Consider the following 16,965-nt stretch of genomic DNA (forward strand, 5'->3'; position numbering starts at 1 on the left):
ACCCTAACCACTAGGCCACTCCTCCACTCCGATCAATTTGACCTTAATTGTCTGTCTGTATTTTTAGATTGTAAGCTCTATCGAGCAGGGACTGTCTCTCTGTGTCAGGTGTTCAGCGCTGCGTGTGTCTGGTAGCGCTATACAAATGTTAATAATAATAAGTCTGAGTCCCAGTACAGAGTCCATGGAGAGCCTGTGATGGTGAAGGCCCAACTTCCTCACGATTCCATGGTGGTGGACTCTGCTCTCAGAAGAGCCAAGAGTACTAGAGACTATGCCTTGGCGCCCCGGGGCAGAGTCAGGACCTTGGATTCTTTTGGGAGGCGTACGTATCAGGCTGGAATGCTCGCCACCAAGATCCAAATATACCAGCTATACACCAGCATTCACTTACGGAACTCAGTTAAGCAACTGTCCAGTTTAGTGAAAGCTCTTCCTCCATAGCTTGCTGAACCTTTTCACCATGTGGTCAGGCAGCAGAAGGCGTGTCACAAATTCCTGGCCAGGGGGGGGGCCTACGACACTTTTGATGCCGCATCCCGAGTAGTTGCTCAGGGTATCGTGATGCGCAGACTTATGGCTGCGTGTCTCGGACCTGGATCAGAAGACCCAGCAGCGAATGGCAGATGTTCCTTGCCGGGGGGATAATCTTTTTGGAGAGAAGGTTGAGGATATTGTTGATACCCTCAAGAAGCATCATGTTGCTATAGAATCTCTCTCCCGCCGGACGCCTTCTGCTACTACCTCCTAGGAGGTTTTTTGGAGGGAGGAGGAGTGCTCCTTATTCCTATAATAGGCATAGGTACACTCCTACCTCTCGACAGCCTGGTCAAGCTCGCTCCCAGCAGGCTCGCTCTCGTCAGTGGCGTGCGCCAAAAGCCCCTCCGGCTCCCCAGCAAAAGCAAGGGACGGGCTTTTGACTGGCTCCGGAGCAGCATCGCCGAGGTAAGAGTGTCCGTGCCGGACAATCTGCCTGTTGGGAGGAGGTTGATATTTTTTCACCAAAGGGTGGCCTCTTATAACCTCCAACAGGTGGGTTCTTCAAATAGTCCGGTTAGGATACGCTCTCAATCTGGAATCAAAACCTCCAAATTCCCCGCTGGGAGTTCCCAGCATAAGCAGGTACTTGCAGAGGAACTCTCCGCCCTTCTAAAGGCCAATGCGGTCGAACCCGTTCCACCAGGGGAAGAAGGGCTGGGATTCTATTCCAGGTATCTTGTGCAAAAGAAAACAGGGGGGATAAGTCCCATCCTAGACCTAAGGGCCCTGAAGAAATTCCTAGTCTGAGAAAGGTCCAGGATACTTTCCCTGGGCACCCTTCTTCCCATGATTCAGGAAAGCGATTGGCTATGCTCTCTGGACTTAAAGGACGCCTACACTCACATCTCGGTGCTCCCAAATCACAGGAAGTACCTCCGATTTCGTCTAGGAACTCAACATTTTCAGTACTGTGTACTACCCTTTGGTCTAGCATCTGCGTCGAGGGTCGTTACAAAGTGCTTGGCAGTTGTCACAGCATCGCTACGCAGACTAGGAGTTCGTGTGTGCCCATATCTCGACGATTGGCTGGTGAATAACACCTCAGAGGCAGGAGTTCTATGATCCATGCAGCTTACTATTCAACTGCTCGAGCTGCTGGGGTTTGTCATAAATTATCCCAAGTCCCACCTGATTCCAGTACAGAAGTTGGAATTCATAGGAGCTTTGTTGAATACACAGACTTCTCGAGCTTACCTCCCCCAGGCAAGGGCAGACAATCTACTGGCCTTAGTGTCCTCAGCTCGAACTTCTCAACAGGTCACAGCTCGGCAGATGTTGAGGCTTCTGGGCCTCATGGCCTCCACAGTATATGTGACTCCCATGGCACATCTACATATGAGGTCAGCTCAATGGACCCTAGCTTCCCAGTGGTGTCAGGCTACAGGGGATCTAGAGGATGTCATCCATCTTTCCACTGGTTTTTGCAATTCCCTACAGTGGTGGACCATTCGCTCCAGTCTGACCTTGGGGACGTCCATTCCAAATTCCTCAGCCACAAAAAGTGCTGACGACGGATACATCCCTCCTGGGGTGGGGAGCTCATGTAGATGGGCTTCGCACTCAAGGAGTTTGGTCTTTTCAGGAAACAAGTCTTCAACCTCCTGGAATTACGAGCAATCTGGAATGCTGTAAAGGCTTTCAGAGATTGGCTGTCCAATCAAATTATCCTCATTCAAACAGACAATCAGGTTGCGATGTATTACACCAGCAAGCAGGGGGGCACCGGATCTTGCCCTCTGTGTCAGGAAGCCGTCAGGATGTGGCTTTGGGCGCGCCAGCATGGCATGTTTCTCCAGGCCACGTATCTAGAAGGCGTAAACAGTCTGGCCGATAGGTTGAGCAGGATAACGCAACCTCACGAGTGGTCTCTGAACATGGACGTTGTCCGCATGATCTTTCGAGCATCGGGCAACTCCTCGGTGGATCTCTTTGCCACTCAGACCAATCACAAGGTCCCTCAATTCTGTTCCAGGCTTCAGGCCCACAACAGACTCGCATCAGATGCTTTTCTCCTACATTGGGGGACAGGCCTTCTGTATGCGTATCCTCCCATACCTTTAGTAGGGAAGATTCTGCTGAAACTCAGGCAAGACTGAGGACTGATGATTCTGATAGCACCTTTCTGGCCTCATCAGATCTGGTTCCCTATTCTTCTGGACTTGTCCTCCGAAGAACTGTGGAGATTGGAGTGTTTTCCGACCCTCATCACTCAGAATGAGGAGTTGCTTCTACCAACCTCCAGTCTCTGCCTCTTACGGCCTGGATGTTGAGAACTTAGAAGTTGCCTCTTTAGGCTTTTCAGAGGGTGTCTCTCGAGTCTTGCTTGCTTCCAGGAAAGATTCCACGAAAAGGAGTTATTCTTTTAAATGGAGGAGGTTTGCCATTTGGTGTGACAGCAAGGCCCTAGATCCTTTTTCTTGTCCTACACGGACCCTGCTTGAATACCTTCTACACTTATCAGAGTCTGGTCTTAAGACTAACTCAGTAAGAGTTCATCTTAGTGCAATCATTGCTTATCATCAACGTATGGAAGGTCAGCCTATCTCTGGACAGCCTTTAGTGGTTCACTTCATGAGAGGTTTGCTTTTGTCAAAGCCCCCTGCTAAACCTCCTCCAGTGTCATGGGATCTCAACGTCATTGTCACCCAGCTGACGAAAGCTCCTTTTGAGCCACTGAATTCCTGCCATCTGAAGTACTTGACCTGGAAGGTCATTTTCTTGGTGGCTGATACTTCAGCTTGTAGAGTCAGTGAGCTCCAAGCCCTGGTTAGTCCATGCTCCATATATTAAATTCCATGATAACAGAGTAGTACTCAGCACTCATCCTAAGTTCTTGCCAAAGGTGGTGTCAGAGTTCCATCTGAACCAGTCAATTGTCTTGCCAACATTTTTTCCCCATCCGCACACCTTGGACTGTAATAGAGCATTGGCCTTTTACGTACAGCGGACAAAGCCCTATCGACAGTCCGCCCAGTTTGTTTCTTTTCATCCCAACAGGAGGGGAGTTGCCATCGGAAAATGCACCATCTCCAATTGGCTAGCAGATTGCATTTCCTTCACTTATGCCCAAGCTGGGCTGACTTTGGAGGGCCATGTCACGGCTCACAATGTTAGAGCCATGGCTGCGTCAGTGGCTCACTCAAAGCCAGCCTCCATTGAAGAGATTTGCAAGGCTGCAACGTGGTCTTCAGTCCACACATTCACATCTCACTGCTGCCTGCAGCAGGATACCCGACGCGATAGTCGGTTTGGGCAGTTGGTGTTACAGAATCTGTTCGGGGTATAGAATCCAACTCCTCCCTCCTAGGCCTATTTCTGTTCTGTTCCAAGCTGCAGTCTCACTTAGTTGTTTGTTTTCAGGTCAATCTCAGTTATGTCCCCACCGTTGCGAGGTCCAATTGACCAATGTTCGTTGTTTTGAGTGAGCCTGGGTGCTAGGGGTACCCCACACGTAAGAATATGGAGCCTGTTTGTCCTCGGAGAAAATGAAGATACATACCTGTAGCAGGTATTCTCCGAGGACAGTAGGCTCCATATTTTTACAGTCCTCTCTCCTCCCCGTTGGAGTTGTCTGCTTTTATCTTCTTTGCTTTCTATATAACTAGTTCAGTCACGCTCACGTTGTGGGCGGGAAGCGGCTCACGCATGCACGGTGCGCTCGGGCCCGTGCAGGCGAGCACTCTACAAACTTCTAGTTTTTTCTAACTAAAGGTTCCGGTCTCCTCAGCCGTTGCGGACGACGACCCACACGTAAGAATATGGAGCCTGCTGTCCTCGGAGAATACCTGCTACAGGTATGTATCTTCATTTTCTCCACCGGAGAGTCTCACCTTCTCGTCATTTGTCGGGGAATTGTCTGTAGGCATTCCCTTCCCGGTGGTAACTGAGGATGAGCCCAGGACTGAGATGCTCGAGGTCCTTGGCTATCCTTCACCACCTATGGAGTCGTCCACTGGCCCTTTACATAATATCCTTAAAGAGACATTGCTTAGGAACTGGATGAAACCACTCAGTAATCCCACCATTCCCAAAAAAGCTGAGTCCCAATATCGGATTCATGGAGAACCTGAGTTGATGAGGTCCGAGTTACCTCATGACTCTATGGTTGTGGATTCCGCTCTCAAGAGAGCCAGGAGTACTAGGGATTTTGCCTCGGCGCCCCTGGGGCGAGAGTCTAGGACTCTGGACTCGTTTGGGAGAAAGGCCTATGCTCGTGTCCAAGATCCAATCATACCAGCTCTACACAAGCATCCATATGCGGAACAATGTTAAGTAACTGGCGGACTTGGTGGACAAGCTCCCTCCGGGGCAAGCCAGGCCTTTTGAGAAAGTGGTCAGGCAGCTGAAGGCATGTCGTAAATTCGTGTCCAGGGGTGCTTACGACACTTTTGATGTTGCATCCAGATCCACTGCTCAAGGTATAGTGATGCGCAGACTTTCATGGCTGCGTGCCTCAAACCTGGATAGTCGAACCCAGCAGCGGCTTGCGGATGTTCCTTGCCGGGGGGATATTATTTTTGGTGAGAAAGTCGAGCAGGTGGTAGAGCAGCTCCACCAGCGGGAAACTGCCCTCGACAAGCTCTCCCACCGGGCGCCTTCAGCATCTACCTCAACAGGTAGACGGTTTTTCCAGGGAATGAAGACTACTCCCTATGTTTACAATAAGTGTAGGTACAATCCACCTTCCCGACAGCCTTCTCAGGCTCAGCCCCAGCGCACTCATTCGCGTCAACAGCGTGCGCCCAGACAGGCCCCTGCAGCTCCCCAGCAAAAGCAAGGGACGGGCTTTTGACTGGCTCCAGCTGAGCATAGCCGCCATAAAAGTACCTGTGCCGGACGATCTACCGGTCGGGGGGGGGGGGGGATAAAATTTTTTCACCAATGGTGACCTCTCATAACCTCCAACCGGTTGGTTCTTCAAATAGTTCGGTTAGGGTACACACTCAATTTGATCTCCAGACCTCCAAATTGCCCAGCAGGAGCTCAGTCCTTCAGCTTCCAGCACAAGCAGGTACTTGCAGAGCAACTCTCCGCCCTTCTCAGCGCCAATGAGGGCTGGGATTCTATTCCAGGTACTTTCTTGTGCAAATGAAAACAGGGGGGATGTATCCCATCCTAGACCTAAGGGCCTTGAACAAATTCCTGGTCCGAGAAAAGTTCAGGATGCTTTCCCTGGGCACCCTTCTTCCCATGATTCAGGAAAACGATTGGCTATGCTCGCTGGACTTAAAGGATGCTTATACACACATCCAGATACTTCCCGCTCACAGGAAGTATCTTCGATTCCGTCGGGGAACACAGCATTTTCTGTATTGTGTGCTCCCCTTTGGTCTTGCGTCTGTGCCCAGGGTGTTTACAAAATGCCTAGCGGTGGCTGCAGCGTGGCTGCGCAGACTGGGGGTGCATGTGTTTCCTTATCTCGACGATTGGCTAGTGAAGAACACCTCGGAGGCAGGAGCTGTACAGTCCATGCAGATGAGTATTCAACTGCTGGAGCTACTCGGGTTTGTGATAAATTACCCGAAGTCTCATCTTCTTCCCGTTCAAAAGCTAGAATTTATAGGAGCTCTGCTGGACTCCCAGACCGAGGCGAGGGCAGACAATCTTCTGTCTCTTGTCTCCATGGCCAGTGTCTCAGCAGATCACAGCTCGGCAGATGTTGAGACTTCTAGGCCATATGGCCGCCACAGTTCATGTGACACCCATGGCCTGTCTTCACATGAGATCAGCTTAATGGACCCTAGCTTCCCAGTGGTATCAAGCTGCAGGGAATCTAGAGGATGTGATCCAGCTGTCCACCAATTTTCACAATTCCCTTCAGTGGTGGACAATTCGATCCAATTTGACCTTGAGATGTCCCTTCCAAATTCCGCAGCCTCTGAAAGTGCTGGCCACGGATGTGTCTCTCCTGGGGTGGGGAGCTCTTATAGATGGGCTCCACACTCAGAGCTTGGTCCCTCCAGGAATCAGGTCTTCAGATCAATCTCCTGGAGTTGAAAGCGGTCTGGAACGCTCTAAATGCTTTCAGAGATCGGCTATCCAATCAAATTATTCAAATTCAGACGGACAATCAGGTTGCCATGTATTACATCAACAAGTAGGGGGGCACCGGATCTCGCCCTCTGTGTCAGGAAGCCGTCCAGATGTGGCTTTGGGCTCGCCGTCGCGGCATGTTTCTCCAAGCCATTTATCACGCAGGCGTAAACAACAGTCTGGCCGACAGGTTGAGCGGGATAATACAACCTCACGAGTGGTCACTGAATATGGGCGTCGTACGCAAGATTTTCCGGGAGTGGGGCACCCCCTCGGTGGATCTTTTTGCCACTCGGATCAATCACATGGTCCCTCAGTTCTGTTCTAGGCTTCAGGCCCACGACAGATTAGCGTCAGATGCCTTTCTCCTACATTGGGGGGACAGGCTTTTTCTGTATGTGTATCCTCCCATACCTCTAGTAGGGAAGACTTTGCTGAAAGTCAAGCAAGACTGCGGAACCATGATCTTGATTGCACCCTTCTGGCCGCGTCAGATTTGGTTTCCTCTTCTGGAGTTGGCCTCCGAAGAACCGTGGAGATTGGAGTGTTTTCCAACCCTCATCACTCAGAACGAGGGGGCGCTTCTGCATCCCAACCTCCAGTCTCTGGCCCTCACGGCCTGGATGTTGAGAGCGTAGAATTCGCCTCCTTGGGTCTTTCTGAGGGTATCTCCCGAGTCTTGCGTGCCTCCAGGAAAGATTCCACGAAGAGGTGTTACTCTTGTAAATGGAGGAGGTTTGCCGTCTGGTGTGACAGCAAGGCCCTAGATCCTCGCTCTTGTCCTACACAGACCCTGCTTGAATACCTTCTACACTTGTCTGAGTCTGGTCTGAAGACCAACTCCGTAAGGGTTCACCTTAGTGCAATTAGTGCTTATGATAAACATGTAGAGGGTAAGCCTATCTCTGGACAGCCTTTAGTTGTTCGCTTCATGAGAGGTTTGCTTTTGTCAAAGCCCCCTGTCAAACCTCCACCAGTGTCATGGGATCTCAACGTGGTCCTCACCCAGCTGATGAAACCTCCTTTTGAGCCACTGAATTCCTGCCATCTGAAGTACTTGACCTGGAAGGTCATTTCTTGGTGGCTGATACTTCAGCTCGTAGTCAGTGAGCTGCAAGCCTTGGTAACCCATGCTTTCTATACTAAATTTCATCATAACAGAGAAGTCCTCCGCACACACCCTAAGTTCTTGCCGAAGATGGTGTTGTTCCATCTGAAGCAGTCAATTTTCTTGCTAACATTCTTTCCCCGTCCTCATACCCGCCCTGCTGAACGTCAGTTGCACACATTGGACTGCAAGAGAGCATTGGCCTTCTATGTGGAGCGGACAAGCCCCTTCAGACAGTCCGCCCAAATGTTTGTTTCTATCCCAACAGAAGGGAGTTGCTGTTAGGAAACGCACCATTTCCAATTGGCTAGCAGATTGCATTTCCTTCACTTACTCCCAAGCTCGGCTGACTCTTGAGGGTCATGTCACGGCTCATAGTGTTAGAGCCATGGCAGCGTCGGTGGCTCACTTGAAGTCAGCCACTATAGAAGAGATTTGCAAGGCTGCGACGTGGTCATCAATCCACACATTCACATCTCACTACTGCCTCCAGCAGAATTCACGACACGACAGTCTGTTTGGGCAGTCGGTGCTGCAGAATCTGTTTGGGGTTTAGAATCCAACTCCACCCCCCTAGGCCCATGTTTATTCTGTTCCAGGCTGCACTTTCAGATGTTTCTTCGTAGGTCAATCTTTATGTCCTCGCCATTGCGAGGCCCAGTTGACCTTTTTTTGTTTTGAGTGAGCCTGGGGGCTAGGGATACCCCATCAGTGAGAACAAGCAGCCTGCTTGTCTTCGGAGAAAGCGAAGATACTTACCTATAGCAGGTATTCTCCGAGGACAGCAGGCTGATTGTTCTCACCAACCCGCCCACCTCCCCTTTGGAGTTGTTATTCTTTATTTGCTTTTTGATATAACTGAGGCGGGAACGAACGCGCGCTGGCGGGAAGATGGCCGGCCATGCGCAGTGCGTCTGTCCCGCGCTCCGGAAGCTGTCACAAAGTTTGTTGATTTTTGCTGGAAAAAATCTCCGTTCCTGGGATGCCGTGGACGCCGACCCATCAGTGAGAACAATCAGCCTGCTGTCCTCGGAGAATGCCTGCTACAGGTAAGTATCTTCGCTTTATGCCCAGTTCTGCAAAGCAGATGTTGGCCCAAAGCAAATATTATTCAGATTGTGAGAGCAGCTTGGGAATTTGTAGGACTTTAAAGGAGAGAACGCAGTATTTTCCCCAGAAGTATTTACCAGTCGAGTGGCATGAAGCAGTAGCCAGTTCGGGGCAAGGGAGTACTGTGCAGTGTTATGTAATTTCTGTTAAGTTAGCTGGATGGTCAGTAAAATCAGGCGAGTGGCACACCCATTTAAAAGATCCTGGGGAAAACATTGAAATGTCATGTTATTTCCTTCATCACCTCCTTGTTCTTTCTTTTCACAGGATGGTTCATTATTGTTGACGTCTGCCACATGGAGCCAGCCTCTTTCTGCACTTTGGGGCATGAAATCTGTTTTTGATATGAAGTAAGTTTTTTTTGTAGCTGCTGACTTGCATGCATCAACTAGCTTGTTCTTAGGTTTTAGGTAGTCTTATGCATGTGTGTCTTGCAGAAAATACCTTCTTGTTAACTATCCTGCTTATGTTCTCATTTTGTTCCACTGTTTCCAAATATTAAGCAGGTGAGGGAGAGGAGAAAGTGTTGAAGAGGGTCATGGAACTAGGCTACAAGGTGAAACATAGCTGTATCACCGTATATCAACTTTCAGTCTTAGTTATATACTGTATAATCGTATATCAACTTTCAGTCTTAGTTATATACTGTATAATCGTATTTTAAAACATTTGTGTAGTTTTTCTTTTTAACATTTGAAAAAATAGCAAGGTTTAAGAAAAGAACTCCAAATCTGTTGCCCCAGTTACAGCTTCTGTCTCTGTGCAGACACAAAATGTGATCCAGGGAGCGGGGCTGGTTCCATGTACAAGTTGGCTTCAACTTGAATCCCTCATGAAAGAAATGAAAGAACTGAGAGGGGAGGTAGCCAGGATGAGAAGCTTCCACAAAAATGAGAAATACATTGATGTACTTATGTACTTAATGCTTCATGGGGCATCGGATTTCCAGCAGTGGGGAAGAAGCTGTGCTGAAAGAGGACAGCCGGACTCTGCTCACGAGACCCTGCCAGATCGATACCATGATTCCACCTACTCTTGAAGAACCGATATGCAGCCCTGGAAGAGGAGGTGAGAGCATACCAGAGAGAAGAGAGATAAGAGCTTGAATTCAAAGTTGCTGGATCAGTGACCACTAAGAGGTGAAATGTAGGTGTTGGTTGGTGATTCTCTTCTGAGGGGTACAGAGGTGTCCATCTGCAGACTAGACATGATGTCTCAGGATGTGTTCTGTCTGCCAAGTGTTTTGGCTTCCTGGACCATGGAATGATTTTCCAGGGACTGCTATGTAGAGATGGTGCCCGTCTATCGGAAGAAGGGAAGAAGTGTCTTCAGCAGCAGACTGGCTAACCTACTGAAGAGGGCTTTAAACTAGAATCACTGGGGCTAGGCGATCAAAGCCCTCAGGTAAGTATAAGTCCTTAGGTAAATGAAGCATTAAATACCTATATGCAAACGGGGGGAAAAGGGCAAAATCTGGAAAGCAGTATATACTAATGCCCATGGTATGGGAAATATTAAGGTTCAGGATTTAGAGGCTGTGATGAGAGGATTTAGTGGCAGTCACGGAGACATGGTTCACAGAGAACCGTGACTGAGATGTAGTTATACTGGGCTATAATCTGTTCGGGAAAGACAGGGTAGGAAGAAAGGGAGTGAGAGTGGCTTTGTATGTTAAAGATATTAAAACCACACAATTGCAGGATCTACAGTGTAAGGAAGAGGCAATGTGGGTCAATCTGGAAAGAGGGAATGGAAAATGTATTTACATTGGTGTGAGTGGTATGGGAAAACTTCCTGGTGGGCTTTTCCTCTCACCAGCGAGATGCTGTAACTCTTTCTGAATTGGCAAGAACAAGAGGTAGGTAAAAGGAATTAGTGTGTATACCACTATGAAAAGAGATATACACACATACAAGTAAATGCCTTTTAGTATTTTCACAATAAATCCACTCTAGTAATTTCACAGGGAAATCATTAGATTGCAATATAGATCTGCCACATTGTTACAGCAAGTGAACACTATACCCGAATTTTTTTTCCCCTTCCAAAGACCATTTTTCTTTTTTCTGACTGTTACCCCTTGTCAGGTTCTCAGGTTCAGAGCCCGCGGGGACGGGTTCTGGAGCAAACGTGAGCCCTTGGGCTGCTGACGAGGAGCGACAGCAGCAGGCAAAACCCATCAACCAACACTGGGTGCCGCCCAGCGAGCCGGAACACAGGGACTGAAATACACCGGACTGGTCCGCACTGGACTGGAACACACCGGTCTGGAACACACTGGACTGGAGTACCCCAGTCTAGAACACACCGGACTGGAACACACCGGACTGGAGTACCCCGGACTGGTCCGCACTGCTTCACCTGCACTTAGCCACTATCCCCCCAGGAGTTGAGCCCCTGGGTTCGAGTGGCCGGCATGACTTACCGGATACAGGAACCCTGGGACCAGGATACTAGAACAAGCTGGAAACAGAAGTGCTCCAACGCCCTAAACTAACAGGGGTGCTCCTAACAATAAACCAGTAAACAGTAAAAGTGCTTCCCTTTTGAAGCACTTTTGTTGGTTTGGTGCTTAGGAAGCCCTTCTGTTAGTAGTGCTTAGGAATTCTTCTAACAAAAGTGCTTCAAAAGAGAAAGCAGGGGAGCCACAAGGGAAAAGCAGGAACGCTAAACACATAAGCTAACACAGGTGCTCCTAAGCACCAAGCTACAGCAGTGCTCCACAGCACTAAACTACCAAATGTGCTTCCTAAGCACCAAACCAACAGAAGTGCTTCAAAAGGGAAAGCAGGGGAGCCACAAGAGAAAAGCAGGAAAGCTAAACACAAGTCACAAGTGCACACTGCACCAACACTAACCTGGACCTTTAGCAAATGCAAGCAGGGAAGCTAGACACAAAGTCAGAAGTGCACACTGCACCACCCCTACCTAAAGCAAACGTTGCAAAGGCCCTGAAGGGAAGAACACCACTTCCTTATCAAGGCCCTGCCTGATGATGTCACTACTACCAGACACAGGCAGCCAGCATACTGAAACACAGAGAGGCTTAACCCACACAGCTGCAGTATAGTGAAGCTATTAGAGTCATGCTGCTGGAAGCAGCCAGCACAGAGAGACAGAGCTAGCTCCGAAAGGACAGACTGAAGAATCAGAAGCCAACTAAGAAGCTGACCCCCAGAAATAAGGTAAGTCTGTGAGGGGTCACAGCCACAATCATGACACCCCTCAAAGTACATGCCCCTCCCAATTACCTTAGAAAAAAAAAATTCAGTCTGCTTATGGGGGAGAGGATCATCGCATTCCTCCAACTCCGTTCAGGTTCTGCCTGTTATTCTCTAGGCATTTTTTTTAACTACTACTAATCATACAAAATTTCAGTCTGTTTATGGGGGAGGGGATCATCACATTCCTCCAACTCCGTTCAGGTTCTGCCTGTTATTCTCTGGGCATTAAAAACAAAATTACAGAGCACATCCAAGTACATGGATTACTGAGATCAAGTCAGCACGGTGTTAGTGTGGGGTAATCTTGCCTGACCAATTTACTTCAATTCGTTGAAGGAGTAAATAAACATGTGGACAAAGGGGAGCCGGTTGCTATTATGTATCTGGATTTTCAAAAGGCATTTAATAAGGTACCTCATGAAAGGCTACAGAGGAAATTGGAGGGTCATGGGATAGGAGGAAATGTATTGTGGATTAAAAACTGGTTGAAGGATAGGAAACAGAGAGTGGGGTTAAATGGGCAGTATTCACAATGGAGAAGGGTAGTTAGTGGGGTTCCTCAGGGGTCAGTGCTAGGACCGCTGCTTTTTAATATATATATTCAAAGTCGTTAACTCGCGAGAGGATTGTGAAAAATTACAGAAGGACCTTACGAGACTGGGCAGCTAAATGGCAGATGACGTTTAATGTGAGCAAGTGCAAGTGATGCATGTGGGAAAAAAGAACCCGAATTATGGGTACGTCTTGCAAGGTTCCACGTTAGGAGTTACGAACCAAGAAAGGGATCTGGGTGTCATTGTTGATAATACACTGAAACCTTCTGCTCAGTGTGCTGCTGCAGCTAGGAAAGTGAATAGAATGTTGAGTATTATTAGGAAGGATATGGAGAACAGATGTGAGGATGTTATAATGCCGTTGTATTGCTCCATGGTGCGACCGCACCTTGAGTATTGTGTTCAATTCTGGTCGCTGCATCTCAAGAAAGATATAGTAGAACTGGAAAAGGTGCAGCGAAGGGCGACAAAAATGATAGCAGGGATGGGACGACTTCCCTATGAAGAAAGACTAAGGTGGTTAGGGCTTTTCAGAGATGGCTGAGGGGAGACATGATAGAGGTATATAAAATAATGAGTGGAGTGGAACAGGTGGATGTGAAGCGTCTGTTCACGCTTTCCAAAATACTAGGACTAGGGGGCATGGGATGAAACTACAGTGTAGTAAATTTAAACAAATAGGAGAAAATATTTCTTCACCCAACACGTAATTAAACTCTGGAATTTGTTGGCGGAGAACGTAGTGAAGGCGGTTAGCTTGGCAGAGTTTAAAAGGGGTTGGATGGTTTCCTAAAGGACAAGTCCATAGACCACTACTAAATGGACTTGGGAAAAATCCACAATTTCGGGAATAACTTGTATAAAACGTTTGTACGTTTGGGAAGCTTGCCAGGTGCACTTGACCTGGATTGGCCGCTGTTGGGGACAAGATGCTGAGCTCGATGGGCCTTTGGTCTTTTCCCAGTATGGCATTACTTATGTACTTTTTTTTTTTTTTTTTTTACTACTACTACTACTACTACGGTCTGTGCCACACCTGGTGGTTGGGAGGCGGGGATAGTGCTGGGCAGACTTATACGGTCTGTGCCCTGAAGAGCACAGGTACAAATCAAAGTAGGGTATACACAAAAAGTAGCACACATGAGTTGTCTTGTTGGGCAGACTGGATGGACCGTGCAGATCTTTTTTCTGCCGTCATCTACTATGTACTATGTTACTACTGCTAATCATTTTCTATATCGCTACTAGATGTATGCAGTGCTGTACACGTTATATGCAGGTACTTTCTCTGTCCCTAGAGGGCTCACAATCTAAGTTGTTTTTGTAACTGGGGCAATGGAGGGGTTAAGTGACTTGCCCAAGGTCACAGTCACTTAACAGACTTTCAGCTCTTACCAGTTAGTCTCCAGTCACCCTCCAAAATGCAATCTTCCCCCTCTCTGGCTCACTTTTATATGATTCTTTCTATATTAACCTTCATGCAGGGATTTTTTAGCCATACCTGGGCAGACAGATGAACAGAGAAAGTCAGCTCCATTTTTGGGACACCACGCCCAGGTCAAACTTAGGCAGGACTCTGTATTTTAGTAATCTGCGATGGTTCTTGCACAACTGGTCCTATCGCAGTCAGCCCAATCATGTTGTTTTCTTACTTTCTCTGTGCGTTTCTGTCCAGTTTGCCATGTCCTCAGTAATTCTCAGAAAAAAACACATCACTTGTTTGTTCTTTTCTGTAACAAAACAAGCAAGCCAGTAATTTTCCTCTAAGACAGGGGTTCTCGACCCAGTCCTTGGGACACACCTAGCCAGTCAAGTTTTCAGGATATAACCAGCAGAAGAAAGAAAATGTTTAATGCCCCTGTACAGGTCGTCGGAGTTTTGGAGGCCGTATCTTGCTAAGGATGTGAAAAGACGAAGTGGTTCAAAGAAAAGAAACGAAAATGGTATAGGGTTTGTGTAGCAAGACATGCATAGTAACATAGTAGATGACGGCAGAAAAAAAAAGACCTGTACGGTCCATCCAGTCTGCCCAACAAGATACGAGGAGAGACTTGCTGACCTGAACATGTATATCCTGAAGAAAAGGAGAAACAGGGGTGATATAATATAGGCGTTCAAATATTTGAAAGATATTAATCCACAGACATTTTCCAGAGACGGGAAGGTGTTAAACTAGAGGACATGAATTGAGATTGAAAGGGGGGCAACTTGGGAATAATGTCAGGAAGTATATTTTCACCGAGAGGGTAGTAGATACCTGGAGGTAGTGGAGATGCAAACAGTAATGGAATTCAAAAAATGTGTGGGATAAATACAAAGGAATCCTGTTTAGAAGGAATGGATCCAAAGAAGCTTAGCAATGCCGGTAATTGGGGAAACAAAGCCTGTACTGGGCAGACTGCTACGGTCTGTGCTCTTATCGGGGCTGGATAGGTTTAACTTCAGAAGTTGGAGAACAACTTCAGTGCTGGACAGACTTCTACGGTCTACTGTGATCATGGCAAGGTGAAATCAAGATCAAGTATACATATGAAGTATTGTATATCGTATGTAATATCTTGTTGGGCAGACTGGATGGGCTGTGCAGGTCTTTATCTGCCGTCATCTACTGTTACATGGTGCCAGGCCAGGCTATTCTCCTAGATCAGAAAGTTGCACCTTAATCCACTTTGCATCCCAGGTCTGACCAAGCCAGCAGGTTACAGCTCGGCAGATGATAAAGGTGTTTATTCTACAATGCCGTTATCATCCATGTGACACCCATGGCATGTCTCTATTTGAGAACAGCTCAGTGGGCCATAGCTTCTCAGTTGTCATAAGTCACCAAGAATCTGACGACTGTCATAGCTGTCCCTTCTTCCTTCCTTACAGAAATGTTTTGTGGTGGGCAGTTCAGCCCAATTCGATACAAGGACTTCCATTCCAAATTGCCCCTGCCCACAAAACAATGACAATGGATACATTCAACCTCAGGTGAGGAACTGATGTAGATGGACTTCACACTCGGGGTCATTGGTCCTCCCAGGAGGCTCAATTGCACATAAACCTCCTAGAGGTCAGGGTAGTATGGAACCACCCCCCACTTAAAGTTTTCATAGATCAGGTTGCAATGTAGTACATCAACAAGCAGGGAGGCATGTGTTGGTACTTCCTCTGCCAGGTTTGTGGAACTGGGCCTTCCATCACAGGGCTGCTTCTCAGGGTGCTTACTCAGCTGGGAAGTGCAAAAGTCTGGCAGACAAACTGAGCAGGATGATGATAATCTCACGAGTGGTCTGTCAGCATGGGCATAGTTTAGAAGATCTTTCCAGAGTTGGGCACCCCCTTTGTGAATCTCTTTGCCACTCTTCTCAACAATAAGGACCCAAAATACAGCTGTAGACTGAGATCACATGGCTGACTAACCTCGGATGCCTTCCTCCTTCACTGGGGAGACAGGTCTTCAGTACACATAACCTCCAATACCATTCATAGCAAAAACTTTACTGAAACTCAAACAAGACAAAGGGACCATGATTCTTATTGACCCCTCCCCCCACCACCACCATTGGCTGAAGTAGATATGGTTCCCTCTACTTCTGGATTCACCTCCGGAAATCCATAGAGGCTGGATTGCTTTTTGACCCTCATCACTCAGAATGAAGGTTCACTTCTCCATCCCAACCTCCCGATCCCAGCCTTCATAGCTTGGAAGTTGAGGTAGTAGTTGATTCTCTCCACCTGTATGAGGGTGTCTCCCGAGTTCTACTAGCTTCCAGAAAAGATTCCACTAAGCCATATAGTGTCAAGGCCTTGGATCCTTTTTCCTGTCCTACATAAAAAAATACTTTAATATCTTCTGCACTTATCGGGTCTCAAAACCAACTCTGTTAGGGTTCATCTCAGTGCAGTTGGTGCTTAGTATCACCGTGTAGAGGGTAAGCTCATCTCTGTATAGCCTCTAGTTTTTTTGATTTATGAGAAATTTGCTCTTGCTGAAGTCTGCTGTCAAACCTCCTACAGTGTCATGGGATCTCATTGTCATTCTCAGCAGATGAAAGTTCCATTTGAGCCACTTGATTCCTGCCACCTGAAGTCCTTGACCTGGAAGGTTTTATTTTTGGTGGCATTCACTTCATCTTCCAGGGTCAGTGAGCTTCAGGCCATAGTAGCTGATCTAGCTTGCACAAGATTTCATCATAAGAGTAGTTCTTCACATGCATCCTAAATTTCTTCCCAAAGTTGTGTCTGATTCCACCTTAACCAGTCAATTTTTCTGTCAATGTTTTCCCTAAGCCCCATGACCATCCCGGCAAAAGCGCACTGCACACCTTGGACTGCAGGAGAGCCGTGGAGGGGCATAATCGAAAGGGGCACCCAGCATTCGTAGTGCACTGGTCCCCCTGACATGTCAAGA

The 16,965-nt window shown here is 47.7% G+C and overlaps 1 protein-coding gene across 4 annotated transcripts in view; it reads left to right on the top strand.

Annotated features, from left to right (window-relative positions):
• The window catches only part of DCAF1 (DDB1 and CUL4 associated factor 1), a 648,223-nt gene that overhangs the window by 388,158 nt on the left and 243,100 nt on the right, over positions 1–16,965 (top strand). For all 4 annotated transcript variants that reach the window (XM_030205586.1, XM_030205587.1, XM_030205589.1 and 1 more), the window contains one exon: positions 9,059–9,141. In XM_030205586.1, coding sequence (XP_030061446.1) covers positions 9,059–9,141 — 83 coding nt within the window. The remainder of the gene's footprint in view (positions 1–9,058; positions 9,142–16,965) is intronic.

The sequence above is a fragment of the Microcaecilia unicolor genome, chromosome 6, assembly GCF_901765095.1.
Source record: "Microcaecilia unicolor chromosome 6, aMicUni1.1, whole genome shotgun sequence".
Taxonomy (NCBI): domain Eukaryota; kingdom Metazoa; phylum Chordata; class Amphibia; order Gymnophiona; family Siphonopidae; genus Microcaecilia; species Microcaecilia unicolor.